We start from the raw sequence: 23,448 nt of genomic DNA, 5'->3' as shown, positions 1-23,448 counted from the left end.
TACCTGGTGGATAATGTCTGCCTCGACTGCCAACAAAGAGGAGGGTGTACACAATGAGACTAAGGACAGAGATAGCCGCACTGGCTGAAAGTATCGTGATCATGGCGGAGGCTCAGCTTTGGACATGTGGTCGATTGCGATAGTTTAGCGCTTTGGCGGGAATTGGGGAATACTTTGAATAAGTATTCCTGACATTGACTCCCCTTTCGAGTGTCTCGGTGATATGAGTCTATCTGGATCAAGGAATGGTCTCGGGGACAAGGATTGACAAAGTGGGTACGGCAATGCTGGGGCAAGAAATGCCTGCAGAAAGAGGGCACGGGAATGGTGGGTAGGCTACTCGGCATTCGTTTATCTTACGGCTGCCGGCATCGCTGGCCAGTCTATTCGGCAGCCCGGTATCAGACAGACACGGAGGGAGACCCTGTCATGCTACCAAACAATGAAACGAAGGGTTATTTGAATCAGCGGAAGGTTTGAGTGGATGATCATCTCTCGCTTCTCAGTACTAAAATGGCCAGCCCCCGCTTGAGCTTCAAAAGCAGTCGCCCACCGATGGGACCTGGTCAGCGACTTCTTCTGGGGACCGAATACTCGTACTATCCAAGGGCTCAACACGAAGCAAGGGTGACTTGCGTCGTCATAACCCCGCAGAATTGAGATATGGGGGCCGGTAGCTAGACCTGGTTCCTCGTTGGGACATGTGTCGTACTTTGGTTTTATTCCTCCACCGAATATTCTTTAAACTTTGTATCTTGGATGGTTCATTCGATCCATGTGCTGATGTTTCATTCTGGATCACATCTCACACAGTGAAGGATATTACCTCGTCAACCAAGGATCTGCCAAAGTCACAAGTGTGCTCCAGCGATGGTCCACAGAAAGAGGGCTCCATCCGAACTACCCGCATCAAACTTCTCAACGGTGAACAGAGCTTGTCAAGGATGTAATAGGTAGTGCTAAGCCTCCTTGATCTCATGCCTACCGAAGCACAAAGTTTTGACAGTATTATTCTTCAGGAAGAAAGTGAAATGTGATATGCACCGCCCCTCCTGTGGCTTATGCCAGAGAGTGAATACCCCTTGCTTGTTTCCCATCAGACAAAAACCTACACATTGCCGTGGAAGACCTACCACCAAGTCCTCGAAACGAGACAAATTGCTATTGAATTCTGAGATTTATGGCCCTGCCAGTTAGTTTCAAGCTCACAAGGCGTTGTGTACCGTACTAATCAAACTATTGCCTCTCTCATTCAAGTTATAGATTCGAACGCTCCATCTGAAGGGCCTATCAACACCTCTATCAGTGAGTTAGAACCTTTACCCTGTCGCAAGGCTTCATCTTCTCACAAAACTAGCTCGAGCCTCTAAGACTCAAATCAACAGCCTCACCAACTGGACCCAAGATTCAGCTGTCAACGGATTCCAAGAACACCTTGAAAATACAGCCACAAACTCTCTGCTCACTCACCAGGAGGAGCAAAATATGATGAGCCCATACGATGCACCACAGCTATCCATGAACAATCTGGTACCTTCTGTGTCGAAAATTGGGAACGACGTGCTTCATACCGAAACTGAACCTACTTTCAACGGCTGGGATATTCCGGACGAAGTGGCACTTGAATTGTAGGTATCCCTGACAAGCTGCGTTCCAACGGGGTTTCCATTCCAGGAGTCTGACGACTCCTGACAGGATCGATATTTTCTTCTCGAAAATTCAACCAATACTACCCATTATGCATCGACCACTTTTCTATGATAGATTCACCCAACTTGAGGAACAAACTCGGAGACTTGTAAGTAGGAGGGAGAGCAGCCAGGATGCTGCATTCATGATAGAAGGGATCTTTGCACTTACAGCAAGGTTTTCGAAAGCCGCAATTTTCCACAACTCCCTAGTACTTGATCGAGGTCAAGTTTTTGCAAACAAAGCAGCAGCTATCAAGGACGACATCATTAAAACGATTGAAGAACCCACACTAGATTTTGTCAAGGGTTGCACTATACTCGCGTTCTATTACGTTGTCTCGGGAAGGCTAACAGCCGGATCATTACTTACTAGTGTTTGCGTACGCTTTGCGTACGACCTTGGGCTAGATAAAGTCGATGAAGACCAATCGCTTGATGACAGGACGTATGGAGGAGAAGAAGCTGGCTATTCAGATGCTTGGCTTCGCAGAGAAGAGCTTCGAAGACTCTGGTGGAGTATCTGGGACCTTGACACCTTTGTGGCCACTCTTTCTCGTCAACCCTACGCGATCGAGAGAGGAGGGATGAAAGTCCTTCTGCCGGTTTCCGACCAACAATGGTTCTCTGGAGTTCCAATAAGATCATCTCTCCTCGAAGGCGAACCACTTAACCTGTGGCGAAGCCTTCAGGGGTCACCAAACCGGAATCCTCGGGCTTGGTATCTAGTAAGCAACTATCTCATGTCTTGTATTGCCGTGGCTGGTCGCAAGCAGCCCCGAATCTCAGCTGTCAAAAAATTAGAATTGGAGAGCGCACTTTGCTGCCTCAAACTGGCCTTGCCTGCGAGTTTCCAGCTTCGATCTCTTTATCTGGACGATCAGACCTCTGTCGATGGCAATTGGATAATCTCCACACATTTGATGATCATCGCGTAAGTTTTCACGATGTCAACCTTCCCATGAGCTGACAAGTGCAGGTGTGAAACTATACTTGGAAGGCTCACGTCCGTTCAGCCTGGGGAGGACGACAACTCCGTGGCTGATCAGAGTGACGAGTCGGCAGCGGCACGTACCAGAGCATATCTGGTGCAAATCGGACAAGTGTGGCCCCCTGAATATATACCATTGAGCAACCCAATTATGTCCTGCTGCGTGATCATTCCAGGGAGCCTTCAAGTCCAACCACCTGACCCTTTTCCACACTGCCACGAAGTTTCCGAACTGATTTTAACGCACTATTCGAGATATTGGCAGCTGGGTCAACGAGGACTGCGTGAGACTTTCCAAAATCACCCCAAAACATTGTGAAAATAAGGCCTGACAGAAGACTTCTTCTAGGCGTTCTTGCAACCATTCGGCAAGGCTTGCATCTACAGCCGGGCGAATCCGGACCTAAGGAGCGAGAGTTGATGAAAAGGTTCTCGATTCTCTTGCCACCTAGTAAATGTAAAGTGGCATCTCAAGGGCCGCCACCTAATGCTAGTCTCCAGCACGAGAACACTCGACACCTTGAAAGACACCCGGAAAGCTGGTCGAGCCCTGAGTTGGACGAATCCTACTGTTCAGACTTGTTCCACTGGCCCCTGGAGGCATGGACCACCAGTTTTGGCGGGTTTGAGTCTGGAGAAGTGGCTTGACACACGCAAGGCTTTTGATAAGCTTTCTGCACCAAAAATCGAATGGATTGGCAAGCAGGGGCCTAACATTTAGAACTAAGCAGAAAAGGGGCCATGATTACACTTTCTCTATAGCACGGAGTCACATTCACAATCTCTATCCGCTGAGCTGAGTCAAGGACTTGAGGCGGTGTACGGACTTGAACGAAGTCTACTAGGAGATTGCCATATGGAGCGGATCACAGAGACTACCTATAGTGTACAGGGCCGTGAAAACAGACAGGTTGGGCACGAGTTGGTTGGGAAGGGGGACAAGAATATATATGTACACTCAAATAAGAGAAACTACGGATGCCTGAAGATAGAAGCCAATGGCAAGTGCTCTCGACCTGCTCTCATTGCTACTCCAATAGCGTCAACTATCCCACGGAGGGCTCCCGCACCCCAAATTGCGTCCCATGTACAAGATATTCTAGGCGAGAGCCCGGATAACCATTGCCATGAGACGCCAGCCTCAGTATACGCCGAGACTGTTCAAAGTCTGGAAGGTAGCGACTTCCAATGGGAGCCACGGCTTCCCACAGACGCAGTCAAAACCGAAGTCAGAATTGCGACCATTCAACATATCACTCTTCTGAATTCTGATCCAGCCCTACGAGAGTTCCTGGTCCATAACCCGTGATATCTTGTACACCGCCCTCCAAAGAAGAGGCTGTACTTCTTCTCGATTACTATAGAGAACATCGCGAAGATCTCCATCATATTCTGCACTTCCCAACCGTGCAAGAGCACTTGAACACTTGCTATACTGACTTGACGGCGGGTCAACCTGTCAATGTCAGTGTTTTCGTTTTACTTTTGAGCATATTTGCCAGCGCATTTGTTCTGATGTCACGCCAAGGTTGGAAAAACCCCCTCCCTTCTTCACAATCCGATAGCATTCGGTTATCGACGTACTGGGCTGGCTGCGCTCTCGACATCATGAAGTACCATCATAATAAGCCATGTGACATGTTCGAGGATATCCAGGCGACGATTCTTCTAGGCTTTTTCCTTTTAAATGTCGAGGGGTTTTCTGCCAGATTACATTCGTACTTGATCGTTATTGTTTCTAGAGTACGAGATCTCTCGCTACACAACGTTGATACTAAAGGATCCTCGAAGCCTCGAGGTCCACTAGATACTGAAATTAAGCGTAGAGTTTGGTGGCACATCGTTACAACGGACTGGTAATCTATCTGTTGCTTCCATATCATTGCAATCAATCTAACGAAGATCTCAAGGATTCTCTCGCTCCCTGTAGGCGCGCAAGAAGGTACGTATTCTGTGCAGCCACGACAGATGGCAGTCAACGTCCCTTCCAACATCGATGATGAAGACCTGAACCATACCTATCCTCCAATAAACCGTCCTCTTTCTGAACCAACAGCAATATCAAATTTTTTTACAGCGCATTGAACTCGCGGAGTTATGTTGCGAGGTCGTCAACCTGATACCCGTCTCTATGTGTGACATCTCAACCATCGACTATCAGCAAGTGATCGCTTTGGATCAACGATTTGAAGGTTTCTTTCAAGAGCTGCCTGTTTCCCTCCGGAATGACAAGCAAAGTATCCAGCAAAGCGAGCAAGTCATAGCTCGGTATCCACAAGTTCGAATACAACGTCAACTTCTGTCGATGCTTGCAAAGACCAGGCAGGCGTTGCAAATTGCACCAACCTGTCCTCATCCGTGGATCTGTGAACGTGCGGTACGCTTTCTCACGCACCATATCACTGGAATCTGCGCGTGCGCTGCTTGAGGAAAGACGAGGCGTCATTACCAGCCATCCTCAAAGACCGCTACAAACTCGGCGGCAATACGGGTTATCGTGTGTATGGCCACCATTGTCCTAGTCATGGATCTGTGCTTCAACAAGAAATCTCTCTGCGACAACAGCAGCAGTGACGACATTGATAATGATGATGATGAGACCGAGTGACAAAGGCCGAGGTCATAGAAGCCTGCCGCACCCTCTATCAAGACCAAAGCGCACCTGGCCTGGGCACCGCATATCTCGCTTCGCTGCTGGATGTGCTGAGGAAATACAAAGTCAAACTTCGTCCACCTGGAATTGTGGGCATTAAGAATAATGCAAGGATTCAGCTCAATACCACCACTAACGCATCTTATCAAACACCAAATCTTCGCGATCGACTGCCGTCCTACGCCGCCGCAGCCTCCACCCAGAACATGACTCAAGTGACATCAATTCCAGTTCCGCCTGCGTCATGTCGCTCCCACCATCAACAACAATAATAAAACAAGCAACTTCGACACTGATCCATCTCCTAGCATCAACCTCAGTCCCAAAACCTATACCAAGCAACTCCCGGATAACGATGACCGGGTTGTAGGATCAGCCGTGCCCACTGAAACGGAGGGCTACCTTGCCGACTTCGATGATATCTGGAATGACTATGTCGACATGAATCCCAATCTCGACATGCCATATTGGGATAGTCTGTTCTCCGACTTGGACCCAGGAATGGATTGACAAGGGTGCCTAGGACCGAATTACTGGTGAACTGGATGATTCTGGGGAAGTCTGCATGGAGAAAAGAGTCGTGGTAGTCGAGGAACAGGGCGCTAGAATAGAAACATCAATTGTAACACTATCAATCATTTCGTGGTAGCAAGGCTGATTAAATTCAATCACACAATTGGAGGAGAGAATACTAAAGCACCCCCCCCACCCCCCCACAAGTGTGAGAGCGATGCCTCAGTTTATAAATTATAAAACACGGTTCACGAGAAATTAATCTTGTAGAAATGACTATCCATGGGCTTTGTAAGAATTTACACATCTCAGGTGCTAGTTTACAACCGATGGCTCCTATAATTCCTCAGCTGTTTCCCTTGGTAGCTTTCTTCAATAGGTGCTTCAGCTCGTCGTAGACACCCTGCGCCTTGCCACTGACAACCTCTTGAACATAGCTTTCGTATGAGGTAAAGTCAACATCTGGATACAGTTTCTTTCCGTCCAGGTAACCTAGATACCTGGCAAATTCGGGCGTGTTCTCTCCACGTATCCCCCAAGACAGGCTATACTGGGCACCGAGCTTCTCGGCCCTAGCCACAAAATCTGTCGGGGTTTGTTCCAGCCTTGCGTCCGCCTCCACAATTTGCTGCTCGTAATCTTTAGCATAAGAATATTTTCGAGGAACCTTTTCTCCAGACACTTTCTCGAGCAAATCATAAATCTGATTCACAGTCCACAACTCATTGTAAACGAAAACCATTTGGTTCAGAGTCCGCTCGTCTTTGATTACGTGTGCAATATATTTACCGACATCTCTGAGATCCGTCAGAGCTGTTAGTGTGTTGCCATCGCCAGGTATGCTTCGGACGGGGATACCAAGGGCGTAGTCGATTTTTCCGGACGGAAGCTCTGGTAGCGAGATCTGATACCACAATCCAACGTCGATGATGGTGTAGGGAAGATGTAGGCGCTTGACAAGATTGTAAACCTCCTCCTTCTGATCCCTTGATTGATTTACACCAACAGGCATCACTGTCGAGTAGCCACATGGGATGAAGCGTTTTACGCCAGCCGTCTTAGCTGCGGTAGCAAGTGGAAGCTGCGCCAGCTGATCTCGTGGTCCGATGGCAGATATCAAAATAGCAATGTCTTTGAGTGCCATCACCATAGCAGCCTTAGGACCCTCCAAGTCCAGAGCACGCAATTGTATCCCCTTATCCCTAAGAGCGACATTGGCCGGCTTGGACAAGGACTCTGGACGGGCAAAGGCAACAATATCCTACCAGAGAATTAACCATGTAGCAAGGGTGGTTGATGATACAGATAGATAAGATGCCTTACAAAATTTGCATCTGCAGTAAGACCCTTCAGAATTGAAGAGCCTGTCTCTCCAGACGCACCTAATAAGCCGACAATTCTTCGTGCCATTGGGTTGGATTGCGTTATCGCTCGTGGCAATCAAGGTATTTTTGCGTCAGCAGGTTAGACTGCTAGCAATTACCATTTATTAATGCTGGTATGATATTTTCTGGAAACTGAATGTGGTCACAGCCTCGCAGGATATTTATTGTGTAAATCATACTCGTGCTGCTGGTGAAGTGATCCACTCTCGTGATACCTGATAAGACAATTGCTATAGCACTAATGTTTATTGCTAATCACAAGGCTCATACTGACATGTGTGGAAACATCATTCAGACAAATACTAATGGCAATTTGTTGAATGAAACACCGGACTTGCCGATAAAAGTGGAGACAAGAAAGTCCGTGGAGTTTCCGGCGCGGGTACATGTCCCTCCGGCGGTGGGATTCAAACCCGTTGTTCTCACGTGTATCCAAAGCAGAGCAATTACAGTGTATAACAGTCCGTTGTGCCATCTTCTAAAAGAAGGAGCTAAGCCTGTACACAGTTCATCAGTTGCATCACCGCTCGCAACCATGTCTTGGCTCTTCTCAAAGCGACGAGTATTCGCTTGAGCAACAAGGACAAATCGACCATTGCCACCAATTCATAGAACAGGCGTTTGGGTCGAACGGGGAGATATATATATATATGAAGTCTCGCGCGGAGCATTGATGGGACGCTTCCCATTCATCCTCTACGATCCGAAGACATCCTAAGCATTGATGGACCTCCTCCTCGGGATTGCCAAGTTGGGGTTTCCACTCGATGCTCGTAACACGACAGTCTTGACCATGGGGGCAAGATTCTAAGTTGGCTTTCAACTCTATAGTCATGTTGCGGCATCTATAAAGGATGGTGTGCTTTCTATAGAGCAGGCGGAAACACTTCGGACGGGAAAGAAGCCGGCAGACCTAAACGAGAGGTGTAGCGTGGTATAAGTTGCAACGGCATACTGGTTAAACACACCTGGTCCTCTTCCGCAGGGCCACTGGGAACTGGGACATATTGATGGTAACCTTTGGGAAGGAAGGGAAGGAAGCTTTTGTACATCATGTTGGGTTGTATTGTTATGTCTGCATGATTTTGAATTCGACCGACGCTCCTGTCCCTGAATAGGTGCTACGAGATTACATCAGAGACGGCAAGGTAAGCCTATAAGTTCTGGATGAAAGTATAATATCCAGTTCCGTAGTTTCCTAAGCGCGAGAAGATCACAATTAGTAAATGGCGCTAGTACGGTTACTTTTGCTCTAATTAAGGACTATGATCTACGAAATCTAGTATGTTACTTGGTACTGCAGGTTTAACAGGAGCAACGGTTTACTTGCCTTCGAAATGGGTCGCTTTCGCCCTTGTCGCTTATAGCCTAGAACTATTTCAAGTTGTGGGAAATCCGCGAGTACACAGTGCTTCAATTTCTGCCACGTCTCGGATACACTGCTCGTACATTTGAAGGAGTGGAGGTGTACCCCACTAAGCATCAATTCAGCAAATGACATGGTTTGGCGAGCAACGCTAGCGCGCTATAGTGATAGATTATGGTAGCTGTTGGCGCCAATGATCTAGCGCGTACTAACTCATGCAATACGTGAGGCGCTAACAAATATGGTTACTAACTCTGTGAGTAACTCCGTTGATTCCTGTCATAAAATTGCCATTGTATCAGCATTTGCAATGCTTGAAAATTAATGAGTGATTTGAAAGCATGGAAACAAGGGCTCACGGAGATCAAATGCCTCATAAATTTGTATATAAACAAGAACAGAGTCCATAGGATTGAAAGAGATAGAGATCTCATACATGCCCGAGTGCTTGCCAAAAGCAGCGTAGTTAAGTCTGCCAACAGTAGCCCCGCTAACTAGATAGGGGCACGATCGGACGGGGTGGCTGATACCTGTCCGTGCTTTAATAAACTCGCTCTTGCCGGGTATCCACTGGCTGCTTGCCAGCCTCTATCAGCACCTTGAATGTCTTATATATAGAATGGCCGGGGGCAGGCTTTCCTTGTTAGGCATAAGTATAACCTACGCTTATTTTCGTGCAAAGAGGACGGCAAATCCCTTTTACCTGATCGATATTCTTGTATGCGCGAGTCTAGTTAATGGCACTATTCAGTCCCCCCTACCGGACTAGCTACTGCTATTTGCCATTAGTGCGCAGGTGCTACGGGTCCCGATAATGTATATATAGATTTGTCTTTAGGCAAGAGGGCTTTGTGTGGGAACTCCACGTAACCCTTCCCAGCCACAAATGTGATCTGCTATGGTAGCTGGGCGGCGGTCCTATCGGCTAGTGATAGAAGGATGTCTGCATGTTCCTGCATCCTTGCGCCCGTGAGCATGGGTGTTCCGTCCGCATTCCTTTCATCAACAAAGAAGAACCGGGTATTCTGGTCTCGATAGAGCTGATCACCGAGTTCAACCATATGCGCCGGAGCTATCTTTCCCGTACCCAGGGTCAGAAATCCTGACACTGGTCCTTCGTTCAGAATGTTGCCCGTATAGATAAAAGTCTTCGGAATAGAGCGGGGGAGTGCCTGGAAGCTAATTATTGCTTTATGTGCAGCCGCATAAGCCGAAGTGGTATTAATGGCCAGATCGTTTGAGAAGTCTTGGATGGAGATGGAAAAGCTTTTCCTCTGGAGTCGTAGGGTGCCAACCAAACGCTTCTCCCCATTAATATATAGACACAAGGTTATAGACACCGTTATACCCACGACCGTAAATGACCACATTTGGCTTACCCTTTGTCTTGCATACTTTACTTTGAAGCCCTTCGATCTGAAGATTTCAACAGCGTACGCACTGATTCTTTTCCTAGCACTAAAAGGGATGGCGATCTGTGCAGCGATGTTGCATTGTGATGGTCTTGACGAGAGGATTATACACGGGTGCCTCCCAACATTTATAGTCGGGTTGCTCAGTAAAGTTAGATGCTTGGTACTTAGTGAAGCAGCTAGCAACAAAATTCGAGACGATGATTTGGGAACCCGGAGACAGCTCTACAGAGTTTCCGGTGCCCTGTCTTAGGTATGATTTCAACTTCCGAAGTTGCCGAATGAGTAAAGAGAAGTTAGTATTTTAGTCCGGGGTTTAAAAAGTCCATGGATGTAGATCAACTCCATGCAGACAACGTGGAGTCGGAATTTTAAGAATTAACTGCGTATAACTATCCTCACGTGCTTGACACAATGCATAACACAGCTTCCGCCCGCGAGATCCGGGCAGGACATAAGTTCAAACATCTCTTCCGGTAGTCTCTGGTCATTATTTCATATTGAGTAATATTAAATAGTATCTATCCAAGATTAGCCTGAGAGCAAGGTCAACAAACAGTAAGGAGGCCGAGCAGATCCTGGGATTCGTGAATCGGTTCTTGTAGGCTTACAACGACGTCGATATTAAACAATCGAAGAACTTATATTTGAAGACTTGTACTGGGAGTGCCACGGCGGGGTTAAAGGCTAGGGGAAAGACAACCTTCTGGAATAGATTTAGAACCTCAGCGAGATGGTACCCGGTCGATATTCCGCTGGACCCATAAGGTGGGCTGTTAATGGGAACATCATCTTCATCGAGCATAAACTGCATGGCACTGCCGTGGTGGATGTGCAGATTTTTGGGTGGAAGGCGGGCGAAGTGATTACGTTAGATTGCTGTAGCCTCCTAGTATTGAAATATAGCAGGATTGTTGAGTGGAGCGACGACGCTTAAAAGCAGAATACGAGTAGGTGTAGAGCCATGGGATTCAGCCTCGCAGCTGGTGGGACAACTCGATTGACCGAAATTGCACTGTAATGTCGTTCGTCGAACAAATTGGTCATTTCTCTATTTAGGTTATTGACTTGAGTAATGTTTTGACTCTTATCACAGCTCTACCATGATTAGATATTGTATTCCGGTGTACTCGAACGCTCCTTAAAGAGTGCATCCCTAGGCCTAGAAAACGGGTTTCCGCCACTGGCTACAATAATCGCCCCTGCACCCATTGCCCTAGAATCGAGTTGCCTAACTTAGGCATTCTCAGGTGTTCCTAGCCTCTTTATCGAGTTGAACCTAAAACTTAATTTAACGACGACAAGGTCCTCGCTAATAGGCCTCTATCATACAGTATATCAGAGCTAAGAAGTACCTCGTCTCTTCCACGGGTTATGCCACTGTAATTTTTATGTTATGGTATCGTATTATGTGGCATGAACGACTATACATGATATATCGAAAAAAATACCGCGGAATCCGAAGTTCGGACTGTCCTGTGCCGGCTACTGATGCTTCAATTTCTACATCAAGACATCTGTAGCGACGAAACCCCAGCTTTTAATTCTGCATTACAGATCTGGAGATAGGAAGGCACTCCACCGAACCAGAACAAGGGATTGACGGGTTTGCCTGGTATGTTTGCCCCAATATACCATGAGCCAGGTTTCTTCGCAGTTGCTGGCAAGATGGTCATCTCAAACACATTACTGAGCAATTTACCTCATTTACCCATTGCTCCCCCTTTAGGCTCTAGGATCTTATAACTCTTCTTTTGCATGTATCCTATACACTGGCCGATCCAGTCCGCGTTGCTATCAAGTACGACGGGAAAATTTCCTTGATCGGGTTGTTTTGACATCAATCAGAATGACGTGAGGTCTAATGCAGATGAGTGGTTAGCGGGTATCGAGCAGTCATCAACCTATCTCACGCCGTAGACCAAAGCGCTAGGGCCCAGGAGCACACGTTTTCCACGACTGAGGATTGAAAAACTAAGAAGGAGGTCTTATTAAATCTAATTCCATAGGATGAGCTGTCAGCAACGATTTCAATGGAGTTTCCAACGAGGTTATACATACGTTTCGAAATAGTGATGACCCAGGGGTGGCCTCTTGGCCATTATAGGTGGTTAGGATACAATAGTTCGGCCTTCTTCTCATCCTTGACAATTGCACGATTCCTATTTCGGACGAATTCAGGAGCGATGTGGTTTGCTTCTTCGCTGTTTGTTAAGTCGGCGAACCTATCGAATATGAAACGAGACCCGCCGGTTTCCGCTCCATTTTCCAGAACTCGTTAGATCGCAGTTTCGTCCTTCGTGTCCTTTATGGTTAGCTTTGAATCGGTAAATACCATACCAAACATTTCACTTCTTGCGGACTCCCAAATAGCATCGTAATTCCTTTTGATCTCATTCTGCTGATCAGTAGCCGGAGGATGATTCCGTCCTGGAAGCACATAATTTGGAGTTCTCTGGAAGACTGTGATAGATGCCGCTGAGTGAGCAACTATTGATATAACCTGCATAGAAGTGGCTCTCGTTCCGATGATGCCGACTCGTTTTCCAGTGAAATCGACTTTGTCGTCGGGCTAAACATAAGTTAGATATGATTCGCCTTCGGAAACTTCCACGCCAGGAAAAGGGAGATCTCGGCCCACGGACAGAACACCAGTTGCACTGATAAAGTATCTGCTGGTGTAATCAACGCCCGGCTTAGTGTTGATGTTCCAAAGGCTCGTATTCCTGTCCCAGGTTGCGGACTTCACCCGTGTCTTAAATTGGATATCTTCGCGCATATATGAAATCGGTCTGCGACATGATTGAGATGCTCGAGCATCTCGGGCTGGGTAGGAGATCGTTCTTTCCACGTCCAGTCATCGTTCAGCTCCTTGGAAAGGTTGAGTATGTAGATCCAGCTCTTACTGTCAGTGCGTGCACCTGGGCTGAACAAAGAGGGTAATATGAATATATGTTGATTATCGCGAGGTTTCTTGTATTAGCTTACTATCAATTCCAGTACCTTTGAGCATATAACTAGCAGTGTTGAAGCGTCTCTCCACTGGAAACTGGAATACTTACCACGTCCCACCGACACCATCTCCTGCCTCAAGCATTCTGAAGGAGAGACCAAGTTTTCGTAGCTCAACTATAATTCGGAGTCCGGCAAACCCAGCACCTAATAGTATTGCATCGTAGTCAGGTTTCCCTCCCTCGCAATCCCCTCTGATCCCGTGACTTTGAGCAACAATGTCGGCAACATTGAACCTAGCGACCAAGGTTGTGAGAGTAATGATTTCCTTTGAACCTCAACCGCGTCAGTACTGATGTTCTAATAAGGAACACTATATGTCTGACTCTAGTGGGAGCGCCTGCCTGTAAAAGCCGAGACGGTGAAATCCGGGATGTCTCCGGTACATGCTAGCATCTAAGTATCTCCGGCAGTGGAATTCAATGGTTTAGTATGGCTAGTTGGATAGAATAGATGTGGTTTGGAAGCTCCATGAGACTCACCCTCCCAGGTTTGATGGGCAATTTCGGAGTTTCCGCAAACCAACAGCATACAATGAGACTCCAAACGTCTTTCCATCATGTATACAGCGGCGTCTCCGAGATCTGGGCAATACATAAAATCCAACCATCAGTGTTTGGTTTCCTCGTTCGATTAGACGCGTGATGACAGCGTAGTGCGACCTTTGTGTGAAACCAGTTTGATTGATTTCTGCTCCAACTTGTCAGTTGTTTGCACCCACACCCGAATCAAGTTTGTCCACTCATGCTATGGTGTCTGATAGCAACATTCTCTCTGCCGGCGAGCAGGCTGACTACTCGAAGACGGGATCCTCAGGGTACAACATCGATCAGAACGTCAGCTAGACGGATCCTCAAAATCGCAAGCTGCGCGTTCTGACAATTGATGGTGTGGTCACAGGCATATCGATGGCATACCAGATCCAGAAACATACCAGTGACGTCGAGCACGTCACATTCGAAAAGAACGAAGACATGGGGCGGTGCGTATTGTATTCACTCATCTTCGTGGCTTCATGCGCTAGCAAGGTGATAGGAACGTGGTTGGAAACGAGGTATCCTGGTGAGGATGTTCACGAGAATATGGTGGTGAATCCCAGACACCAAACCCGCGGACTGTCGGTAGGTTGTGCCAGTGAATAATCAAAATTTGATATTCCCGAAAGGCCGAGTTTATCAAGGATAAGAGGCTCTTGGACGGCTTCACCCCGAAGTTCGGATTAGGCTGCCGGCGAGGAACACCAGGGGATTTATATATGGTAGCCATCCAGGAGCAGAAGGAAGATGTGCACTTCACGCCAGTCGAGAGCTGCACGGAGGACGGCGTTGTGGGGGGAGACGGTATTGAGCGCAAGGTGGACACGATTGTGGTGTGCCACTGGAGTATTTGATGTCTCCTAGCGACATCAGTTTTCTACTGTTGGGAAGGGCGGAGTTGATTCGAAAGATAAGTGGAAGATTTGGCCCGAGTCATATCTTGGCCTGGCCATGCTTCAATTTCCCAACTTTATGATCTTCAGTGGACCGACATGGCCGGTGGAGAACGGATCTGTGATTGGGTCGCTGCACAGAGTGTCGGACTACGCACTGCAACTTATCAAGAAGATGCAGAACGAAAACATCCATAGCTGGACGCCGCGGCAAGACATCGTGAGCTTGACTTGTACAAATCTCTCCACGGTTATGGCCAGCTGATGAGACCCGCAGACTGAACCGCTTTCATGAGCACGCCCAAGAATGGATCAATCACACTGTCTGGAAAGACAACTGCAACAGTTGGTACAGGAACAACGAGACCGGCCAAGTCAACGCAGTTTGGCCTGGCTCCAGTATGCCCTACCAGCAAGTCATCGAGCAGCGGCGCTACGAAGACCTTGAGATCGAATACTTCTTCAAGCTCCTCTGAGCGCAATTAGGCATGGGCTGGACTATGGAGAACAGGAAAGGACCGGTTGGCTCGGGTTGCAGCCCGTATTTGAGCCTGAATAATGTAGATCCGAAGTGGTATGCGGCCATTGGTGGCGAGGTGGCAGAGTTGATACGGCAGGTCAACGGAGGCGAATATATGTCAATGGGGTGCACTTATCCGAATAGCATAAGCTGGCGGAATAACAATGAAAAGCGCGTAAACCACGCACGCCTTCCCTAGCCGGACCTGACTTTCCCTTGTTGAATCGTTGGTTTACCTAAGGACAGTAGGACTGTTCCACCAATAGAAGCGCCTTGTGTAATTTCCTCTCATGGGGGCAGAGGTATCTGCTGAGCATCGTGGCTTCGCAGGATAAGTAAAGCATGTGCGTATCTATAGTACATAAATGAAGATAGAGTACGGAGTACATAGGCGATAGAAGGTTTGTCACGGGGTGTGGATTCGGCGATGCTGCTCCAAGGGAGCTAGCCGTCTTGGCAGAATGAAACGTGACTTTGGCCTTGGCAGTGGCAGTGGAATAGGCACATTAGGCTTAGGGGCTTTCGGGCGGTCGATCCAACCCCTGTGACTGCTATGACTCTATGAGGGACACCCAGGGGACTCCTCGCCCATCCTTTAGGGGCTGCCTGTCTCTGTGCCAGTTACTGCGAGCCTAGAACTGCTTAATTACGTGCCGCCGCCAGACTTTTGTGGTTGTAACATTTAGTGTGGGGTGTGCCAACAAACAACAACCTTGAAGTCTTCACTTTATTCCATTCATTCCCATTCCCGGTACACACTGCCATTCCTGAGATCGCAGTGCACTCAGCTTATCTTTTTTGACCTTTCGTCTACACTAGCGCTCTTCTTCCTTCCTCTCTCCCTCCCTTCTCTGCGGCACCCTACAACAATGTCGGACGCCACCGAAACCAAGCCAACGCCCTCCGCTGACCAAACCGCCTCTGGGGACCTTAGACCTGCTCAACATGAAACAAATCTAGTCCAGAACCCTTTGGGAAATCCCTCTTCAGAAGCTCCCAACGACTCTGCTTCTATTACTGAGACCGCTACCGCAGCCGCTACCGGCGTTAAGGACTCCGTCTTCTCCATGTTCGGAGGTGGCGCAAAGAAGGAGAAAAAGGTTGAGGATGATGATGATGATGCAAAGGATGAGCCTAGTGGCAGCAGCAAGGCTAAGAAAGATGACGACGATGTAAGGAATGCCTAATAAACCTTTGTGCGTGGGCGCCACTGACGAGATTGGTGATTCCAGGACAAGGCCGAGGAGGAGGAAGCCGATGTTGAGTTCGTGCCTGTTGTCCGCCTGACCGAAAAGGTCGACACCAAGACCAACGAGGAGGCTGAGGAGCAAGTCTTCAAGATGCGCGCTAAGCTATTCAAGTTCGACCGTGACTCAAGAGAATGGAAGGAAAGAGGTACTGGTGATGTTCGACTGCTCAAGCACAAGGAAAATGGCAAGACGAGATTGGTCATGAGACGTGACAAGACTCTTAAAGTCTGTGCCAATCACTACGGTACGTTTTTGATTGGGTGCATTTATGTTGTATCTGTGTGCTGACCTTATTTCACAGTCACTCCGGATATGAAGCTCTCCCCGAATGTGGGCAGCGATCGCAGCTGGGTATGGAATGTTGCAGCAGATGTTAGCGAGGGTGAACCAGAGGCCCAAACGCTAGCTATCCGTTTCGGAAACAGTGAGAGTAAGTTGCTCTCTGGCCTGATCTTGGGGCGGAAAATGCATACTGACGAAGACTAGATGCCAACCTCTTTAAAGAGGCTTTCATCAAGGCACAACAGGAGAACGAAGCATTATTTAGCAAAGCATAAAGCGAGAGCATAAAGAACACAATGCAAGCAGGCCACGTGCATGGAAATCATTTTTGACGAGTCCGCACTGATGTTTCAATTGGCAGATGAGTCGATGAGCAGATGAGCAGATGATGATGGACAGCGATTCAGAACCAGGAGATGCATTGGTCAGAGAGCGTCTGACAGTCAAGCCCATACCCCCAAATTAGATAGAGATCGACTTATTGACTTGCAGATCTCAATTATCACTTCAAACTGGCTGACCCTGAATCAATCCCTTGAGTGGTTTTGAGTGTTCCTGACGCTAGGCCTGATTGGGCTCTATATAGATCAATGCCAAGGCTGCACTGTTCGAGTTCGGCAAAGTTGCCCTCCCGGTCCCCCGCAGTCGAAGACTCAGGCGCGGAACCCAAGCCTGTCACTGGCAACTGCGTCGCGCATCTGCGACTTTCCATCCTCGCCTCACACAGTCCTGCAAGAGCAATACAAAACTCGCTCAGAACTCTTTAGTTGCTTTACCAATATCATCTGGCTTTTTCCCCTCTAGGGAGGCGCGCAATCGCGAGTGTCAGGACTCACTTTCACGTTCCTTACTTTTACTCACTTCTCCCCACCTCCACCACCTGTCGCAACGTGCGACTGAACCGATCTCAACAGCCCTCTCCATCCTCCACCGTTCATCTGTGTTAGTCTGACTCGGCCACACCATTCGCCCAACATGCCGGACGTAAGTGCCCTTTTTGCCCACCAGCTCTACACAATTTCTGTCTTAACAACCACTACAGGTCAAGCGTTCCATCAAAATCATTACCGAGCAAAAGGTCATGTACGTCGTTCTTCCGTCGTTCTGTTCCCTTCGCGTATTTTCGGCTTAGATCGGCTGTTCTTGTTTGATTTCCTTTAAATTCCTCTCTGCGCGACATCTTTACCTAATTCGGACAGCCACTTACGTTAAATCTGCAGTCCTGGTGCGGACAGTGGAGTTGAAGGCTTCCCCCTTCGTCACTGGTCTATGAAAATCGTTCTTCTACATGCAGATACAAAGCAAGAGATCGACGCAGACGTCTTTGATTCCGTCACATACAATCTCCATGAGTCTTTCGGTCCCAAGGCAAAGCAGAGTAAGTTGCGCGCACTTGCGTCCCAAAAAAACCATTTAACAAGCCCCTCCAGTCTTAAAGAAACCCCCATTCCGTGTGGCAGAGGATGGTTGGGGTGAATTTGAGTTGTCACTGGAATTGAAGGACTTGTCCGGCAAAATCCATACCATCGTCCACGATCTCAACTTTCAGACCGCAAGATATGAGACAAAGCAAATCATCAACTTCAAGAATCCCAAAGGTTCTCTTCTTGAGGCCCTGCGTAACTCAGGTCCCATTCCAGGTGAAGCTGCAACCAACGGTGCTGACGTGAGTACCAAGAAGAGGGCTAGTGAGGTCGGTACTGGTGGCACTCAAAAGAAGAAGAAAGGTAGTGACGGCAAAGCTATTGACATGGACAAGTTGGCAGAAGGGCTGCAGAAGCTCGGCGAGGATGACCTCCTGCAAGTTGTTCAGATGGTTCACGACAACAAGAGTGAAGAGTCCTGGATGCGTAACGATGTTGAGCGTGAGTAGACGGTCCTCAACGCTTCCCTGCTCCTCTGACTGACCACGATCATCTTCACAGAAGGTGAATTCCACGTTGATCTCTACACTCTTCCAGAAAATCTTATCAAGATGCTCTGGGATTTCACTGCCGAGAAGAACGCCATTTCCGCTTCAGCATGATCCGCAATGGAGAGTCAAGAGACCACAATTTGTCATCGTCTTGACTGGTGCTTCTCCCGATTCTGTCTACCCGACATTCTTCCCGCTAATGAAGATGGAGCACGATTTTTGTACCACTATTCCCATCATGCCACTGAAGCGTCAATATCTTTGACTTTGTGACCTCTTCACACGCACAGCCTGCATTCGTGTTGACCAAGATCAGGCTCTCTCTCGAATGCTTTCCAACTTACATCTGCACTTCAGACGTCTTTGCGGTTTTCACTAAGTTCGTTGTCACCAGGGCCCGGCAGCATCGGATAAGTGGGACAGGAGTTCTACAGACAGATACCATGGAGGCGAGATTCCATTTATTAGCGAAATTTGTTCTCTTCGCGTCCTCCGGCTAGCTACGGGTGTTATGGAGGGGAAATCAGCCACAAGATGGAACAGCTATGCAGAGCACACATTTCGCGACAACAGGAGACCATGTCTTTGATGGATTGAGAGCAGAATGGCTGTCGCATACAGTGGGCAAACTCCGAGGTACCACTTTGCTCAAGCCAGATGTGCCATCAAGAAAGCAAGATACCCTACTCTACAACCCCAAGTGAGGAAACCAGTCTGTGCCATAGGTTTTGACTGATGACTCGACCTCTATTCTATGATGTTACAGAATCAAAGATAGCGCGAAGAAATCCGTAATGCCATAGTGTGCTCTGCTCCGGCATGGCTTCTCTCACCTCAGTATTTCTTTCTATTGCTACTGATACGTCGTGTCCCAATTTCGCCCATGCATGGCCTTGGAACAAGGGCACCAAAAGAATGTCTCAATTGCCCATGTTGACACAATTGCCCATGTTAACAGCGCCGACAACCTCGTAGCAATCCCGGTTGAGCGTCTTCCCGCATACTGTGACGAGACGCGACACGGTCACACGCCACGTCCAGACAAGCGGCACCCCTGTGTCTCCCGGATCGATGAATCGGGCACCGAAAGAATCGCCTGATGAAATCACGTCTTTGCCTTCCTTCGAAAGGTCCAAGTTGTTTTGGCGGGTTCATTCATGGCATGTAATTCTCGTGACGGGTTCATATCATATCGTGGCCGTGGCCGTGACACTACGCGCTGTGAAAGCCAATAAATCATCCTCATGGAGGGGAGGGGAGGGGAGAGTGCGTGTTGATCTACCGGAGCTGGATGTTTCTCGGCACCAGAATGTACGCACTAGGTCAGGAACTAGTACGCGTCAGTTTGAACGATTTCTAGGGGTACATGGTGTTGGGCTCTTCATCCGCCTACCACAGCAAGGGGCTAGATAGCTCAGAATGAATGGGGAGGAGAAGAATATGATCCTTAGAAAGAAGCGTGCTGGGATGTCTTGATTGAGCAGAGGTTGACCTTCCTCTTTCCGCGATCTAGTAGCTTGATGTCTGTCCAGAACACTGCTGATCAATCGCCACGAAAGTTTTGTGTGTACAAATATACCTAGCTAGGTACCTTGGTAGGCATTGCTGTGCCATACCAAGCTTGCCTTCAGTCACGTTGCGCGAGAGGCATTGCTTCTCAACTCCAAAGTTGCCTCTTCCTCGAAACTGCTCTTCACCATCTAAATTGCATTGCACTCCATCACGCGTGCTTATGAACATTCTCTCCACCACCATACGCGAGACATAATCCAGATCCAAGTGCAACATGCTACAACCCCTTGATGGAAGGCTAAATGATCAGAGTAAGTCATCGCCCACACATCCCGCATCCATTAAACCCAAATTATAGCTCGAGAGCATAAGTCGAGCCGTGTCAATAATCGACGGTGTGGTGACAAATGCCTTTGCGCATAGCAAATGTATCTCGAACTGCATTAAAGCTCGATCCCCTGCTGGGAGTCGATTCACCGGACTCGTTAAAATGAATGTCTTAACCAGACTTGAAGTTCCGAGTCACGGGGTACGCCCAACGAGATGCGCGATCAAGAAGCTGGCATTTCAGGGAAATAGCCTGAATGCAGGTCGCTCCGGAGATATGTATATTAATACAAAGGATGGGACTTGCTGGTCGAATTCAAAATCGTCAGAGAATCCAGTTCGGCCATAGTACATAGATCGATCTTGTATGAACCATTTGCTTCATTTGAGCACCCGGTTTCTAGGTCGAAAGTTAGTATGGAATGGCTTTGGAGAATGCAATCACTTACTGTAGGAGAACACCTTCTAATCCCTCAGCTTTGGCACCGGAGATTGTGGCAATGACATCGCCAGCCTTGTAGGCTAGAACAGCTGGAATATCGACCGATTCCATCTCTGCGACCTCATGATGTAACCGTATAAAGCGGGTGGTGTTGTACTTGCATGCCAGTACACCAAGCTCTTCTTCGACTTGATCACTAGCAGCAGAAGTACGATCGTGGATCATGACGACGACCACAGTATCGTCCGGAACTTTCTCTATCGCGTCCAAATAGCCATTGGCATCTACTTCGAGAAATGTACCCCAGCTACGCTGACTGGGCCATTGTTTCCGAAGCGGGTTCTGTTGAGACTGTGATTGGGAGGCTAGCTCTTGTAGACGATTTGCCCTCCACGCCTTCATGAAGTCCGAGTCTGCTTCATCGTCTGATAGGGCGAGACTATCGCTATCAGATGAGGCGGAGGAGCCAGAAAGGGTCTTCCTCTTATTTGCCTTGCTAGTACCCACTTGTCCTGCCTTGCTGGAGGTAAGATTACTGGCGAAGCTTGCAATCCGCTGTCGAAAGGTTGTCTGCTTCGCTCGGGCAAAGGATTGAGCATCTGCAATGACACCTTTTGGGCCGGTGTTTGCAAAGTGGGTTTGGGTTGGAAGGTGATAGGTGGTTCTGGTAGCAGTGATGGTAGCCATGTTATCTTCGTCGTCCGTACCAGGATCGGAGTGTTGAGGTTCAAAGGCAGGCTCAGTTGGATCTTCAGAAGAATGTCTTGAACGGTCGTCACGATCTTCAGGATGAGAAATATGGTGGTCGTGGGAAGAGAAGAAACGGTCAGCTTCTTCACGAGCGAGGTCGGCCATGATATGACCGCTGGATAGATAGGGCGTCAAGTAGTGCGGTACTCTCTCTGGCGGTGGGCGATGGAGTCAAAGACGACGCTCGGGTAGTTTGGGTGGACAGGCAAGTGTCACTTCTCACTAGTGAATCTGTGACAAAAGAGTAGGTCGTGGATTGGGTAGTGTCAAACTCGAAGCCAGCCTGGTGACAAGGGCATCACTGTCTCTAGTTCACCGGCAGAGGCAAAAGATCAGCTGAGGGCCGTGATTCGACTGACGTTTGGTGATGTGCGGTTGACACGTCTGTCGCAGGGGAAACCGAGGGTGGTATAGCTTGAAACACAGTCCAGGGCAGATGCCGCACCAACGGTGGATCTCGAGCCAGAGAGGATTCAAAGGAAGACCCAAAGGCTACTGACGAGATGGCTTGCTTTTGTCAATTCCGTGAACCTAATTAAAACGTGCCCTGGCACATGGCGGTCAAGAAAGAGACTACCAGCACGAAGTCACGGAGTACACCAGCGAGGCGGAGTACCGAGTAGTTTAAATCAAAAGGCGAAGCATGAGGTAGATAGAGATGGCAACGACACCTGCATGAGCGCGTATCAGTATCAGGCGCCTTCGGGGGAAAAAACACTGGTGGGAGGTGCCAATCGCTTACGCGATCTGACTACTTCTTCTTGGTGGGGCGCTGGGGGACGCTCTGGGGGGGAGGTAGGGATGCAGTCTAGGCGTCGATCCCGGAGTTTTGGTGCTATCATAACCTGTTAGGTGAAGTTCCATGGCCCTAGAAGGCAGAGTGACCGGCAACTAAGGTTTATCCGTAGCCCCCAAGGGCTCGGCACCGTCCCCGAGTCGGCATTGCATGCTTGATGGCGTTTGAAGCACATTTGCTTTTCTCGCCCTACGGCTTCCGATACGAGTGGTAAAGTCTACCTCAGACTTGGCTGGCCCTCATACGGCACCCACGCGGATCCAATCTCACCGTCCCATGGGCGAGTCCATGGATGCTCCAAAGCCATGGCAAAGTGTAAATCGAACCTATCAGATTCGTTCTCGACTCAAGCTGCACTGCTAAATTTCCGGCACATTGTCACTGATTCCACCGCAAGACCTCGAATGGAGTGCTCTGTCATAATCATAATGTCCGAGCACATTCGTGGCTGCCTTTCGGGCGTCCGCACAGCCCCAATATTGGGACGCCCCCAAGACTCACAGATCATACTTGTAAATGTGGGTTGATATTTATCCTCCTTTCCACCGGGCAGGGATGCATAATTGGCCTTCTGCTGCTAATAATTACTGGCATTACGGAGTTGATGCCATGTCCTGCCTCGACTTCACTGCGCTCCATCCACCATGTCACCAAGGCGAACTTGGTCAAAACACGACTACATGAGCTGGGTGGTCCTCTTGAAGCTGTCAGGGCCATCACTTTGCTTTCCTCGACGACCCAGCTGACACGTCAAGGCGGCGTCATTAACTCTTGATTGGATGGATGGGTACACAGCGTTCAGAGGCGACAGTCCGCTGGGGATTCCCACATGGGTTTAAATTCTAGAAGCCCGTTCATCCAGACAGTATCCGTTTTTTAAGGTGGACACGCCAGCTGCTCGCCCGCTGCTAACAGACTAGTTGTTTGAGTTGGGGTGGTTGTTTCGTGTGCTTCGTGTATGATTTGTCGCGCTGAGCTACTTCGTACTGTCCTCAAATTAGGGCGGTGGTTGACTCTTGCGGAGTACAAACATTGCAATTTCATCGTGCCTAATTGATGCACCCAGTAACCTGTCATCCAAAGTACTCTATCATTTGAGCCTCGACGCGAACTTGACTCGAAGTCACGTGGTGACATTGAGGTCCTTCTGGTTGGGGCTGTCAATGTTTATGCTGGTATGCCGCCGGATTGCAAGTACCCCGTAC

General features: G+C 48.5%; 9 protein-coding genes across 9 annotated transcripts; 5 read left to right on the top strand and 4 right to left on the bottom strand.

Moving 5' to 3' along the window:
• Positions 1–1,518: 1,518 nt before the first annotated feature.
• A1O9_11003 (uncharacterized protein) lies at positions 1,519–2,626 on the top strand (the record flags this gene model as incomplete). Its single annotated transcript, XM_013400231.1, has 2 exons — positions 1,519–1,628; positions 1,696–2,626. 2 exons carry the CDS (start codon positions 1,519–1,521, stop codon positions 2,624–2,626), a joined length of 1,041 nt encoding a protein of 346 aa, XP_013255685.1.
• Positions 2,627–4,002: 1,376 nt separating this feature from the next.
• Positions 4,003–5,406, top strand: A1O9_11002 (uncharacterized protein). Its single transcript, XM_013400230.1, has 3 exons — positions 4,003–4,535; positions 4,590–5,249; positions 5,285–5,406. The coding sequence occupies exons 1-2, from the start codon at positions 4,195–4,197 to the stop codon at positions 4,762–4,764; spliced, it is 516 nt and encodes a 171-aa protein (XP_013255684.1). The 5' UTR covers positions 4,003–4,194; the 3' UTR covers positions 4,765–5,249; positions 5,285–5,406.
• A 785-nt stretch (positions 5,407–6,191) lies between these two features.
• On the bottom strand, positions 6,192–7,255 carry A1O9_11001 (uncharacterized protein; the record flags this gene model as incomplete). The annotated part of the gene is made up of 2 exons (XM_013400229.1): positions 6,192–7,106; positions 7,169–7,255. The coding sequence occupies 2 exons, from the start codon at positions 7,253–7,255 to the stop codon at positions 6,192–6,194; spliced, it is 1,002 nt and encodes a 333-aa protein (XP_013255683.1).
• A 2,198-nt stretch (positions 7,256–9,453) lies between these two features.
• A1O9_11000 (uncharacterized protein) lies at positions 9,454–9,861 on the bottom strand (the record flags this gene model as incomplete). Its single annotated transcript, XM_013400228.1, has 1 exon — positions 9,454–9,861. A coding segment is annotated over one exon (369 nt), but the record flags the coding sequence as incomplete, so codon positions are not given.
• A 2,892-nt stretch (positions 9,862–12,753) lies between these two features.
• A1O9_10999 (cyclohexanone monooxygenase) lies at positions 12,754–13,105 on the bottom strand (the record flags this gene model as incomplete). Its single annotated transcript, XM_013400227.1, has 2 exons — positions 12,754–12,934; positions 13,071–13,105. 2 exons carry the CDS (start codon positions 13,103–13,105, stop codon positions 12,754–12,756), a joined length of 216 nt encoding a protein of 71 aa, XP_013255681.1.
• Positions 13,106–14,176: 1,071 nt separating this feature from the next.
• A1O9_10998 (uncharacterized protein) lies at positions 14,177–15,039 on the top strand. Its single transcript, XM_013400226.1, has 2 exons — positions 14,177–14,669; positions 14,719–15,039. Exons 1-2 carry the CDS (start codon positions 14,508–14,510, stop codon positions 14,923–14,925), a joined length of 369 nt encoding a protein of 122 aa, XP_013255680.1. The 5' UTR covers positions 14,177–14,507; the 3' UTR covers positions 14,926–15,039.
• A 799-nt stretch (positions 15,040–15,838) lies between these two features.
• On the top strand, positions 15,839–16,776 carry A1O9_10997 (uncharacterized protein; the record flags this gene model as incomplete). Its single annotated transcript, XM_013400225.1, has 4 exons — positions 15,839–16,141; positions 16,202–16,463; positions 16,521–16,649; positions 16,706–16,776. The coding sequence occupies 4 exons, from the start codon at positions 15,839–15,841 to the stop codon at positions 16,774–16,776; spliced, it is 765 nt and encodes a 254-aa protein (XP_013255679.1).
• Positions 16,777–17,476: 700 nt separating this feature from the next.
• On the top strand, positions 17,477–18,527 carry A1O9_10996 (transcription initiation factor TFIID/TFIIF subunit; the record flags this gene model as incomplete). The annotated part of the gene is made up of 5 exons (XM_013400224.1): positions 17,477–17,485; positions 17,544–17,584; positions 17,722–17,879; positions 17,932–18,366; positions 18,427–18,527. The coding sequence occupies 5 exons, from the start codon at positions 17,477–17,479 to the stop codon at positions 18,525–18,527; spliced, it is 744 nt and encodes a 247-aa protein (XP_013255678.1).
• Positions 18,528–20,700: 2,173 nt separating this feature from the next.
• Positions 20,701–21,552, bottom strand: A1O9_10995 (uncharacterized protein; the record flags this gene model as incomplete). The annotated part of the gene is made up of 1 exon (XM_013400223.1): positions 20,701–21,552. The coding sequence occupies one exon, from the start codon at positions 21,550–21,552 to the stop codon at positions 20,701–20,703; it is 852 nt and encodes a 283-aa protein (XP_013255677.1).
• Positions 21,553–23,448: the final 1,896 nt, after the last annotated feature.

This window comes from Exophiala aquamarina (assembly GCF_000709125.1).
Source record: "Exophiala aquamarina CBS 119918 chromosome Unknown aczIA-supercont1.15, whole genome shotgun sequence".
Classification (NCBI taxonomy): Eukaryota; Fungi; Ascomycota; class Eurotiomycetes; order Chaetothyriales; family Herpotrichiellaceae; genus Exophiala; species Exophiala aquamarina.
This window is presented reverse-complemented; position numbering and strand designations above follow the sequence as displayed.

What these genes read in the sequence shown, in the direction of transcription:
- A1O9_11002 (XM_013400230.1), top strand. Translation starts at nt 4,195, where the DNA reads ATGTCACGCCAAGGTTGGAAAAACCCCCTCCCTTCTTCACAATCCGAT. An exon ending in CACATCGTTACAACGGACTG is followed by an intron (nt 4,536 to 4,589) that starts GTAATCTATCTG and finishes GAAGATCTCAAG; the next exon opens with GATTCTCTCGCTCCCTGTAG.
- A1O9_10998 (XM_013400226.1), top strand. Translation starts at nt 14,508, where the DNA reads ATGCTTCAATTTCCCAACTTTATGATCTTCAGTGGACCGACATGGCCG. An exon ending in GGACGCCGCGGCAAGACATC is followed by an intron (nt 14,670 to 14,718) that starts GTGAGCTTGACT and finishes CCAGCTGATGAG; the next exon opens with ACCCGCAGACTGAACCGCTT.